The sequence below is a fragment of the Calypte anna genome, chromosome 28 (genome assembly GCF_003957555.1).
Source record: "Calypte anna isolate BGI_N300 chromosome 28, bCalAnn1_v1.p, whole genome shotgun sequence".
NCBI classification, from domain to species: Eukaryota; Metazoa; Chordata; class Aves; order Apodiformes; family Trochilidae; genus Calypte; species Calypte anna.
The window spans coordinates 904,471-917,684 of record NC_044273.1 but is presented as its reverse complement, the minus strand read 5'-3'; the positions used below and the strand labels follow the sequence as shown (position 1 = coordinate 917,684).

General features: G+C 40.7%; 1 protein-coding gene across 6 annotated transcripts in view; it reads right to left on the bottom strand.

Annotated features, from left to right (window-relative positions):
- Positions 1–13,214, bottom strand: part of DOT1L (DOT1 like histone lysine methyltransferase) — a 75,435-nt gene that overhangs the window by 47,052 nt on the left and 15,169 nt on the right. For all 6 annotated transcript variants that reach the window (XR_003988640.1, XM_030466529.1, XM_030466524.1 and 3 more), the window contains exons 2-6: positions 12,294–12,337; positions 9,295–9,369; positions 7,077–7,140; positions 5,227–5,455; positions 1,978–2,072 (exon numbers count right to left, since the gene is read on the bottom strand). Coding sequence is in view for 5 of the 6 variants with exons in the window: in XM_030466529.1 (XP_030322389.1) it covers positions 1,978–2,072; positions 5,227–5,455; positions 7,077–7,140; positions 9,295–9,369; positions 12,294–12,337 (507 nt within the window). In the remaining variant the exon portion in view is untranslated. The remainder of the gene's footprint in view (positions 1–1,977; positions 2,073–5,226; positions 5,456–7,076; positions 7,141–9,294; positions 9,370–12,293; positions 12,338–13,214) is intronic.

Below are 13,214 nucleotides of genomic sequence, written 5' to 3'. Positions count from 1 at the left end.
CATACACGAAGAGAACCTGGTGGCTGACAAATATGCAGCTCCACATGTACCAAGCTTTTGTCTCTCATCATTATTTCAGTGGCAGTGAGGGTCAAGCTACACCTACACAACACGTTTGAAAATGACATTCTGGTGTCTTGAAAGACTGAAAAAAACCCTCCTGATCTTTAGGATGTGACTCCACACATGGAAAGGAGAGAATCACAGCAGAAATTCTGACTTCACTGGCAATTTGGAGATGGCAGAGACCTCCATCAGCAGGTCAATAAACAGTGTGCATTTTAAAGTTCTTTACACTTCAAAAGCACTCCAAACCTTAGTAGGACAACTCACAAAAATCTTCAGTATTTTCACATGCTGTATGAACTTATATTTTAATTTTTTTAAGACAGTTTAACTAAAACAAATCCATAACATCCTTCCTCTTTAGCTGAAGCTTCTCAAAGTCATCTGTATTAATTATCACAGTAACCAAAGATGTGTTGCCACAGCCAATCTTAACTAGAAACTTAATCCAATCCCTTCCACAAATGTTGCTCAGAAATGGGGAGGAAAACTGGTCCATTACACACAGCACAAGATGAGCTGTACACAGGCAGCTTCACACATTCTGACACTACAGCAGCTGCTTAGTTGTTAAATCTGACAGGATACTGTCTGTAACCAGAAGAACAACTCAGGAGATTTTGTTCATCCAGTAATTTTATGAAATACTGGTGTAGTTTCAAAACTAAAGGTCCCCTCTGTGAGTTAACAATCATCATGATGAACTCGTGGGTAATTTTTTTGGTTACTAACCCTCTTCACTAAAGCCTGGCATTTCCACAATTACTTCAAGGGGTATTAGTGACAGTGAGACTTTGAATTTTCTCTCTGTAGCACTGATCTTTAAAAAATCTCACTATTAAAACAGAGACAGGAGAGTCCAAGCCTTGCAAGCAATTCCCTAATGAAACCAGAATGCTCACACAGAAGGACTGCAAAGAGTGCTCCAGTTGGAAATTTCCACTGGGTCATGGCAGGGGAAACAAAACAGATTTTTAGATCCTTGTCTGATCCTCTTCACCACTGTGTTTATGCATTTTTGCCCACACCACTGGAAAGGAGGATCAAGGATTATTTCCCCCCTGCCTCCTTTCAGAAGGTATAATTTTCTAGCCTGTACAGACTGAGTCAGCTTGTTTTAACAATACAGAGGGATAAATTTCTGTTCAGTCTACTGAATAAAGTAAACTTCTTTTGGTAAGGCATGACTAACCTTTATTGTCTGCTTCTAGCTCGTTTGACTTGGAACTGATTATCTTTGTGGGTCCCCATTGGCACAGATTTGGAAGAGTAAAGAAAACTGCCTGCCTGACTAAACATTATGGTTTTCTTAGAGTAAGATTTCATTTTGGTGCCTGCTAAGGAGTTGTCAGCCAGATACCCAGCAGAGGCCTTATCATTTAAGCCTACAACTATTAAATTCCTAAGCTGAACTCCAGCTTTAGGACACCAAGAAGAGGAATCACCACCGTAAACAGAAATACAGCCTTTAGGAACCTTTAAAAACTCCTTGTTTGATGAATTCATTCCTAGATTTGCTTAATGCCATGGTCTCTGGAAGCCCTTTGTTAGAGCTATTTCAGACAGAGGATAATTGCAGGTTCTCAGGTGAAGCTCACACTGCACTTGCTTTTGAATAGAACCTATGCCATTACTGGTTTAAAACAGCTTTACACCTCCTGGTCCTGAAATCTCTTCAGAAAAGTGTTCATGTTCCTTCTCTGCACTCCACAAGCACTGCCAGGAAACCACCAGACACACATTTCTTTCCCCAAGCACAGACTGCTCCAGGTCTTACTGACCCAAGAAGCAGAAGCAGCTAGGACTGAAGCTCTGCTTTTCTTCCCTCACTCATTTAGCACTAATCCTGAACCACTGGGTTAGCCTCCAAATTAGGCATATTACACACAAGTCACTTCAAAAATCACTCACCTCAGCATATTTGGCTGGAATATCAGCTTTCTCCACACCATAATGATGTTTGCAGTTTGTGGCTGCAGCCACTTGAAGCACCACCTGACCCACACCTGCAGGAAGGAAAAAACAATCCTGAGAAGAAGTTTCAGTAGAAAAACCACGAGGGAAAAAGTGCAGGTAATGTGTGGGACCAGGCTTCAGGGTACAATTTCAAGTCCCAGTTGTGTCTGACAGTTCCCATGTGAACTCTCCCTGTCTCTCAACTGAAAAGCAGTTTCAATCTAATGGGTTTAATGTCCCGTTTCCCTACAAGATGTGAAATAGTAAGAACCTGTTTTCCCAAGAAAAAGAGTTTACATTCTAATTACAAAGTGAGCAATGCAATTTCCCTTTTCTTACAGAAAAGAATTTCCAGCACTGTGATTTGGAGCTTTAAATTTTTCAATACATTGAGCACTTGTTACACTAGCATAAAACTACAACAATTACAGCAATGTTCATATTGATAATTATTAATGGCTCCTTGTATTCAATATTATAGGCTCATTTTTACAAATTCACACAGGTTTCAGAACAGCTGTGTTTAATTTTTTTTTTCCACATATTTTATTTGCATTCCAACAAGTCCACAGATTTTTATACTGTAATTGTCTATATAATTGAGTAATTCAACAGCTAGACAAACCCTGCCACATCCCAAAATAAATACTTTGAGGTCACATACCTTAGCCATTAAGGATTGGGCTAGCAATACTTTTACTGCTTTTCACCATGAAATGCAGCAAAGTCTGAGAACATGTAAAGCTTATTTAGATATGAGCTATTTTAGAATACTATTTTAGGAACCATTCTAGGGCTCAACACTCAGAATTTCAGAAGGAACCACTCTGATGACAAGACTCAGCATTACTTAAAAATGCATGAAGTTTCCATCACTGAATTCTACTTGCATCAGATCCTACCAGCAGTAATCAGCTGCCACTTCTACACCTTGCCTGAACACATTTCCTCAGAAAAAAAAACCATTCATGTTGATTTCTTTCTGTACCAGCAACCCACATTTGGCACACACACCGTGGAGCAATGTCCTCCCCCATCTGTCCCACTTCAGATTTCCTTAAATCATCCAATATTCATCAACAGCAGGCTGATGCATCACTTCTTGTCTCTGACTCCAAATGCATTCCTGTCTCACCAGTGCATTTCATCATTCTGCAGATGACCACATGGGAACCAAGAGTGACTGAGAAGAGGAAAGCCCATTTGCACAGCAAACATATTGCTCTTTTCCATGCCATTGCCTGCCTGCAGGAAGCAGCACTGGTAATTGCAGGGGTGGAACCCCTGCATTTAAACCATTACCACCAGAGTCTTGGCTGGCACAATGAGCACAGTAGTGCTGACAGGGGGTTTTGTTCTTGGTTTGGGGTTTTTTTTGTTTGGTTTTGGTTTTTGCCAATCCCCATCTTGCACACACAGGGATATTTTACACCAGTGCTGATCTGGGGGTACAAATTGCTGCTGAGGAAGAACGTGGACAAGCAAAGACTGAGCCTGAGCTGGTTTGCTGTTTCTTATTTATGAAGAAAGGAGGACAAAGACAGATGATATGGAATACAAAGTTATTCATCTTGTCCTTCTTTGGCTTTTCTTTTCACAAGAACTTAACCATCCTGTAATTTCCATGTGCCTAATGATGATCCATACCTCCATAAATTTCTCCTGCAACAAGCCACATGTTCCTGGCATCACACACAAAACTAACAAGAACAGCCACAGCATCCTGGTGGGAGTTTAGCCCTGCTGTTCAGCCACTGCTGTCTGCATGTACTTATTGGAACAGCATTAAATTTACTGATAGAAATGATCTGCCCTGACAGTGATTTCATTTCCACTGCACTCAATACTGCCTGGATTACAATTTACAAAAAAAGTTCACTCCTTCAGTGCAAACTCAACAGCTATGTTCTGGTTTTAATTGTTTCAATGCTCCAAACATTAAAGGGCAAAAGCTTCTGAATGTAAACCATTCATACAGGCTTTTTAGACTGGGAATTTTTATACTGTTGGTCTATCTCCAACATATGAGTGGGGAGGTCAGCAATAAATACCTGGTTTTATTTCTGATGATAGCAGGTAAAGTTATCTTACATTTGAGCTTGTTAAATAATCACCAGCACTACAGGACTGCAGATATCATCTCCTTTAACCTTCCTGAACAAACAATTGCAAGCATCTATGGTAATTTTTTCCTTCCAGATGGAAAAGAGTTTGCCTGATCTGATGCTTTTCTAAATGTCTCATCTGACCATAAGTCACTGAAACAGGAAATTTCAGACATAAGTCCCACTGAGAGAGGAACCATGGGGTTAAGAAAAAAAAAGAAGAAAATTCACTAAAGATCCCTGACTGGAGAAGTATTGCATTTTCAGGGGGAATGGCAGTATTTAAAATATATTTGTTTTTTCATAACCAAATGTATTTTTCCCCAGAAGTCCCATAATCATGCCAGCAGTAAAATCAAAACATACTTTATTTACAACTTTACAACCCATCCAGTAAAAGGGGAAATTCTTTCTATTCCTTTCCTGCTCTGAAACAGATTTTAGGAACAAAAGGAACACCATCTTCCTACTCAGTACATCTCTTCCACACATGTTTGAGTCATATCTGGTTTCTTTACCAACTGGAAAAATCTCTTTCCTTCTAAAACTCTGATCTGTTCAAGAAATGTTGTTGTAAGACTGTAAGCTAGATTTTGTGGGGTCTCACAAGGCAGCTGTGGAAGTGAACTATAAAGGTTTTTTTGACACACTGAAGAGTATGTTAGAGAAAAAAAACTTAATTTTCAGATTTGACACTGGCATGGGAAGGGTCAAGAAATCCCAGTCTCAGACATGAAGGGCATAAACTGAATCCTCTTGAAATGAGATGAATCCTTAGAAATGGAACTGCTATTGTGGCCTCTAAATCATCATTTTTAATATTGTTTCTTCTTTCTAAGTGTATGGGCCAATAGCAACAGAAACCAAGAGTTCTTTGTAACAAGGGTTTATTGCATTTGTAGACCAACATTTCACTAGCAGCCTGGCCCATCCATTTGCTCTATTTAATCTTGTCATAAAAAGCAGGAACATCCATGGGGATTATCTAGAAAAGGTGCTTATCCTGTAATACAATCCTTAGTCCCAGTTTACTTTCCAAGCATGAATTTCATTATTCATAAAAGAGGAAAAGAAAAGAAGTTATTGCTTGCTCACTTACCACTGCCCAGGTCAACAAACAAATCATCCTCTGTCATTTTAATTTCATCTATCATTTGGGCTACCAAGTCAAAGGAAGTTTCTCCATAAACCTCTGGGGAAAAGGGCTCATAGTTGTTGAGTTTCTCTGGGTCAGTCACTGAGTGGTTGTACACTTGCTGCAGGATGTGCCGGAGGAGCCCGTTGGAGGGACGAGTGTTCAGCTTCATTGGTTGGGTGGTTCCCTTCCACTAAAGGGAAAAAGCAGGAAAGAGACATGACCCCAACATCAGGACAAGAAAACCTCACCAGGAGAAGGCTGCACTGGCACAGTGGAGACAGGAGAGAACCCCCCCTCCCATCCCCTCTCTCACAAGCTGCTCTGCAGGGGCTCTGTTAAAGTTAAAACCAGCGAATAATACAAAAAAATAAAGAAAAAAAAAATCACACACCACCAATTGCTCAATGCTTTGCCTCCCCACAGCTTGGGGGTAATCTCAAATCTGCCTGCTGAAGATGGGTGGTGAGAAAATTAAAGAAATTAAAATGAAAGAAAATTAAATGGGTGGAGGAAATGAAAGAAATGCAAAAATCAGTATGCAGTGTAAAGTTTCATAAGGAATATCATTGGAGTAGGGGTAAAAGTTTAACTCATTTTGTATTTAGTGCTCACCACTGAACTCATGTTGACTGGGATGTCAACAGAAGAGCAGTTCCATTCTCTTCCAGAAACTGTGGGATGGGAGGGATCATATGTACTCAAACAGGGAGTGGCAGGAAAGAGATGGAAATCAAACTTCCTTTTTTCTTCAGATAAAAAAAATGTCCTAAACATAAATGTTTTTAAATTGTTTACCTCTCCCTTTGATAAGGAGAAACAAACAAAAAGGGCTAACTCCAGGATCCCTCCTAAATATTCCTGTTTGGGATTTAGATAGCAAGAAGAAAATGAACCTGATCAGATTTGCCATTTCAGGCAGCAATTCCAAATGCTGAATATCTTAACATTTTTAGCTGTTAACCACCATATATGACCATACACATTAACCAGTGTACACAAGACACCTGAATCAAAACAAGAACAACTTTCAGAGATTTGTAGACCCAGAAAGCAAAGCAAAGCCTGGAAAAAAGTCTTGTTGCCATAAAACTGCACGCTTCAAATAATTCCCACAAGCAGAGAAAAAAACCCAGCTACACTTTCCAACTTAAACAGAATATTAACATTAATTCATTTTTTCTGTTTTGCTTCCTCCAATTCAATGTTTTACAGGGTTAAAAAGAAAAAACAAGCCAAAAAGCTTGTTAAATGGGTCTGAAAAAAGCTTACATTCTAGTTTTGCCAGAGTGATCCCACAGAACAGAGCAGCTGAACTGAGTGGCAAGCAAGGAAATTCCTAAGCCATGGATCACTTCCACAATATACAGGAGAGTTCATATGGATTATTTAAGTACCCATAAGCCACAGATTTCCCCATGCAAATGTAAATCTAGATGATAAATCCCTGTGAAACATCTATACACTAAACAGAAAACCTTACACAGATAACTCAGCTATTCCAAAGTGCCAGTGGTGCCAGAACTGCACACTAAAGAGCAAGAGCTTACAGATTTGCCATTTTGGGGAATTATTTTTTTCTTTTCTTTCTATAAGAATATTCCTCCAATGCTAACTCCTTGATTACCCAGATGTGATCAAGAAAATAAGGTTTAATATCAGACCAGTAACTCCCCAAAAGGGTTGGAGAGCTGAATACTGGTGATGCAGCTAAAAACCAACAGAGATAATCCAGGCTGTCAGTCCCCCCTTCCTGGATATTATTCACTCTGTGTGAATTGAAACCAGCTAGATAAACAAAGTTAAACACATACCAACTGATGAATGCTATCAATGGCTCGGTTGTACTTGTCACAAAGCCTCTGCATGCTTTCAAAGCTGTGTAGGGAGAAAGAATGCAGGGTCAGTTAAAACCAAAATGCCCTAAAAGGCAGGTTTAAAGGTAAAACCTGGTTTTTTTTATCCTCATCCATACTGGGAGTAGGTGGCTAGTTAGGGTTTGTTTCTTGAAGAACACTTACTGACAGACACAACTTTAGGACTTTATGTTTTCCTTTTTAAAATTTCCCCAGGTAACCAGCAATATGTGACAAATTATAGAAGTTTCTTTAATTAATGGAAACTGAACTCAAAGCATGACTTATTAGAAAGTTGTGTTTTCTCACAGTCCATTGCTCCTTTTCCATATTCTCAGCTGCACAGAAAATGAAGAGATTCTGTAAGTTTTTCTGCTTTCTTCCATCATCTCCCCATGATAATCTGTCCCATGACAAGCAGCTACTTTTGTAGAAATTAACTCTGGGACTGAAAATACAGAGAGATCCAGGAAATGATATAAAATTTCACCAGTACTGATTACTTCATGGCTTGGTTGGGATTACAGTCAATTCAGGCAGATGCCTTAATGACAGAAGCTGAGAGGATTAAACAAATTCATCTCAGGCCAGGGAAGAAAACATATTACTGGGAACATCATCCCCTGAGTAATCAGACAAAGCAACAGGAAAATAAAAAAAAAAAACAATCCAAGGAGTTTCAGGAGTAAGATCATTAAATCATGGCCACCCACAAATGAGGAAGGAGGTGGGAGGACCAGGGGACATCAGCAGGGAGAGGCTCTTCAGTCTCCTGTGATCCTCACTACCACTGCACTGGCTGGGAAAGCTCTCCAAGGAGCACTGCTGACTGCAAGCTTTCAGCTGCCCACATTTGATTCACACCAAGACAAAGCAAAAGGCTGGAATGCATTTCTGTAATCTGCTGCTTTCCACTCACCCATGTGTCAGTCTACCTGCTACAAGCAGGATTTCTGATTCATTTCTTCAAAGGAAGTAAAAAGATAAAAACCATTACCAAAATGAGAGGTTTTTCTTGGAGAGCTGCAGAAAGGCAAGCAGAATGTGACTTTTGGGAGCTGGTGGGTTTCTCTTTCATTCTGTATTGCTGCTGACCACACTGATGCTACCCAGACAAACATGCTCAGCAAGGATGCCCTAACTACAAGAGTTACAGCACTGCAGCCCTTTGGGTAAGCCACAAATCCAGACTAAAAGATTTCATGACAAGGGATGCTGGACCCTGATTTCTCCCTTTGACTTTTTCATGAGGAAGAGAGGGACTAACAAGTCTTGCAATGAAACAAGAGGGGAGGAAGAAAGTGGACTGTGATACAAGTATCTGGTGCTCAGGACAACAGCAAGTGATTAATGAGACCAATGCAGTTTCATCTGTAAACCTCACTCTGAAAGTTAAGTCATGCTGTGGACTTGAACAAATTCTGTCTTTCCCATAAAAGCAACTCAGGAGAGTTTTGTGAAGTGCAGCTTAAGGGCTGTGTCTTTTTTCAGCCTTAGCATAGCTAAGGCCATACACAGAACCTCAGACCCCTCCCCAGGTAACTGCAGGTCAGAATCTGCCTCTCCCAGCCCCAAGGTTAATGTCACACACTCATTTTAAGCTGTTTGTGGAATAGGTATTCACATGTAACCACAAACATCTTAAAATTACTTCTAACTGCCCAGCAGAGCAGCAGCAGTACTTTGCCTTTTAATTTAGCCTCCACCCAAACAGATCCCACTTGTACTAAATCCCACCCAGTGGAGGGATGGGAAAGGTTAAGCTCCCACAGTCACAACATGCAGAAGCCAGGAGGGCTGACAGACAGCCCTGGCATCCCACTTTCCAAACAGGAATTCTTAGTTACTACAGAAGTAGAATCCTCTGTGCCATTCAGATTCCCGAGGCTGGCCGCAGTCCAAGGGTGCAGATACCAATCATTGTTTGGGAGTGAGTAATTCCAACACACACCAGAGCTCAACTTTCTGCTGTGTGGAGTTTCCAATTATGTCCTTAATCCAACAGCCTTTGCCAATATTTCTGTTACACATTTCCTACCAAAATAACTCTGCAGCATCTGAAGCCAGTTCTAACAGAAAACTTCAGTTCATGGTGTCTACGAACAACCAGTTACAAACTGGTCCACTAGAAACCATGCTGGTCTGTCCTCCTGATGGCAAAAAACATTCTTCTCACCTTTTTGTATCATAGTCTATTAAAACATAGTTTTCCATAGCAAGCTTGAGATCTGGAATTTCTTCACAGACCCACCTGGAACAAAAGAAGAAATAATGAGTAAAAGCATCTCCAAGCAAGTGTAATAAAGCAGTCTGCCTCAGTTCTAGACTGGCACTGCTCTATGTTAAGTCAGAATACTGCAGCAGACCTGAAAAGAAAAAAAAAAAAATCACAATATTTTTAGGAATAAGCCAGATATCAAACCATGCTAATTGGAAAGCTGCAATAGTTCACATTTGTATTGAATAAACAGCAGAGGAGCCTGTAGCCATTGGCAGTAGTATAAAGCTCTTGAAATGGCACAACTTCAAAATGAGGTGATAGATGTAGTCAACACATCTGAAAATACTGAAAGCCATACAGCAAATGGCTGATGCTGATCTAACAGAAAATGTAATGTAGAAGTGCAGTGTTTCAAAAGAATTCTGATTCTCTAACAAGCTTTGACAAAGCTGAATGTGAAGACTTTTCCTACAGCACTCTAGAACAATGCCACTGACAATGCACTGCAGGGATATTCTCCTTTATGCAGAGCTCTAAACTGCTCTTACACCTTACATGGCCCAACCCAAAAGGGATTCTGAAGAATTATTTGATGAAAGATCCCTTTTACATGCTGGTCATTAGAAAGGGAAAGTGCACACCCCCTTGCAGATCATCTGACAAGGACATCTCACAGAGGAGATCTTCTATCTTGGAATGTAGGAAGATTAAGTCTTTCAAAGACAACTTAAAAGCCACAGAAGCTTTTGTACTTTCCTCCAAAAATAGGAAAGCCCCATACACCACAAACCCTCAGACCATGCCATAGGATGCATTCCAACAGGAACACCAGAATTTTTTCTTCATGTACCCTGATGCATGCATCACTTTTAGAATGGCAGGGGGAGATCCAGCAGCTCTGATTCACCTTTATCAAACAGATATATTATAAATGAAAAAAGCAGAACTTTTACATCTATGGCTGACTCTCTTCTGACTATTATTATTATTATTATTATTATCTCCCTAAAAATGTTAGGACTCTGATATCTCCAAAATTTTGACCTGGCTCAGGAAAATGGGAAGACAGCAGCTGCCTACCACTGGCTGGAAGAGATAAACACTTCTCTGCATTCCTTTAACCACCATTTTCATAACCACATTACAGTTCCTTTGCACAAGGAAGGCAAAGGCAGAATGAAAGCCTTGGAGCACATTGTACTCACTGCAATCACACTTTAAACACAGTTGTCAAAAATTACTTTGACCCAGATGCTTCTAAGAGAATTTTCTCCCTGCTTTCAGCTAGCACAGCACAGAAAGCACCAGTATCAATGCCTGGCAAACGAGTTTCAGCACCACATCTGTTTAAATGCTGAAGTGTCCAGAGAAGGGCCAGGAGGATGCTCAGAGGGATGGAGCACCTCTGCTGGGAAGACACTGAGAGAGTTGGGGTTGTTCAGTCTGCAGAGGAGAAGGCTCTGAGGAGACCTCATTGGAACCTTCCAGTGTCTGAAGGGGCTACAAGAAAGCTGGGGAGGGATTTTTTGGGATGTCAGAGAGAGACAGGACATGGGGGAATGGATTCAAACTAGAGGAGGGAGATTTAAATTGGATGTTAGGAAGAAGTTCTTCACCATGACAGAGGTGAGACCCTGGCACACGTTGCCCAGAGAGGTGGTGGAAGCTCCATCCATCCCTGGAAGGTTTTAAGGCCAGGTTGGATGGGGCTCTGAGCGACCTCAGCTATGGGAGGTGTCCCTGCCCATGGCAGGGGGCTGGAACTGGGTGATCTTAAAGGGCCCTTCAAACCCGGAAAATTCTATGATTCTAAATCCCTTCAGAAAGGTTCTTTTTTATAATTATACTGACAAATGGTGCCACAAGTTCCCAAGGTGCAGAAACAGTACAAGTGAGCTGGAATTAGCAGTGGCAGGACATCTTGTATCAAGGTTTTCTAGTGAGAAAAAGATATTTCTTTAGGGGAAACATTCTCAGCTGTAGCTCCACTACACATCATTCCCCACCACAGACCATGAAAAGTGCTATCATTTCATGTATATGTGATATTATTAACACTACCATGCAAGCCCTTGGCTCTCACACTCATGCTGGCAGCAAACAAGGCTCACTACCTGTTCCTAGGCTTTATGTGACTGAGCACATTTCAAGCTCAGGTGGCTGTGCCAAGAAAACACTGTGCATTGTACCACGCCAGTATCTCCACCATCCAGCCACTAAAACCCACTGGAGATACAGCCCTCAGCCAAGGGAAGCCTGTATGCTAAGGGCCTAAAACAGTTAATGAGAACAGCTTTTAAACAATGCAATGTGGATAACACATTAACATGCCTCAGGTGTTTGGGGAGTGTGTGTCAGCATTTAACAAGATTTGTTGTACAGCAAGTCACCTAATCCTGCTGAAAGAACAGCAAGCCATGTCTTAACCACTGCCTGTGTTGGGAAATGCTCAGACCTCCTCCCCTTGCTTTTTGTCTTTCACCTTTATCCTCCTATTTTCCCCACATTGGTCCAACTCCAGCAGTAGAACTAAGAGGAATGCAAACAGGGCCATCATTCCCAAATAATGCAATATCACAGCACAAGGGGAAAGGAAGAGGGTGGGGAAGAGGGTATGCAAGCCCAGAATGCAACACATCATGCCAGTGATGTTTTCCTAACCTTGCTTTACTAAAAACTGACTACAGACCATTAAGCCCAAGAGCTGAATATCCCTGCTCATTTCTTATTCTGTCCAAAAGAGAACAGAATAAGGCAAGTTGAAACAAAGCCTTTTTGACAGGGAGATTTATATTGCAATAATATAAGTTCAGCTTAGAAAATAATTTAGAGCTGTTAAATTATAATTATAACCACTGCCCTCCCTTTCTATCTTGTCTCAAGACATCCCATCCATTCACTGGGCTGCAGTGAGAGACAGGAGAGCTCTAACCAGGTCTGCACTGAACACTTACCGAATTGTCTCAATAATTTCATGAGCAGCATCATGGTGTTTGTCCTGAAATAAAAAGAGAAGAGATGTTTTCACAGAGTTGTCAGATGTGCTGTTTGTCAGAAAATTACAAGAATCACAATGTTTTTAAGAATAGCAACCAGAGTAAGAAAGGAGACTTCGATTACCACCCAGGCCATTAAATCCATCAAAATGAGCTATCTCCAAAAAAAAAAAAAAAAGATGCATTTTTCAAGTTTCTGTGGACTAGCAGAAGATTTACATGGAGGACCTGTCAATTCTACTTTCTTTGTCATTTCCTGAAATCAGGAATTGTGTAGCTGATACCCTTGAGAATTATTGGTATGCAGTAGGCACTTGACTGCAAGTTCCACAATGAACAGCTGATTTCATCGACCCAGCATCTGGTACGTGCTCACATCTCCATATGGGCAGCAAGATTCTAGCACAGTGAGTAGCTTTCTAAAATAAAGCATCAAATAAGCAGTAGGAGTGGCTATCAGTGGAGAAAAAAAATACCTAAAAAAAAAAAAAAAAGGCCTGAATATGCAGATCTTTTCATGAACTGAAAAACAAAACACACATGCACAGAGCAGATGAAAATTTCAGCATGACAAGTACACACTGTGAGGCACAGATGCTTGTTGACTTTAATTTGAGAGGCTATGCAGGAGCAAGAGAAGCCATTCCAAATTCCTGCTAATAAAGCCCTTGGAGCTGCATCTGTATGTACTATGATGAAAAAAAAACCCAAAAAACCATTTTAGCAAAGTTCCAATATATACTGTTGTGTCCATCTTGTGAAGCCTTAGTTACCAGTGTCCATCTGCCCAAAGCTGAAGTTATCCTTAGACATTTATTTCTTGAAGTGGCTTTGACCTTTTAATTAGGAATCCAGCATCTAAGGACATTCCAGAGTTGG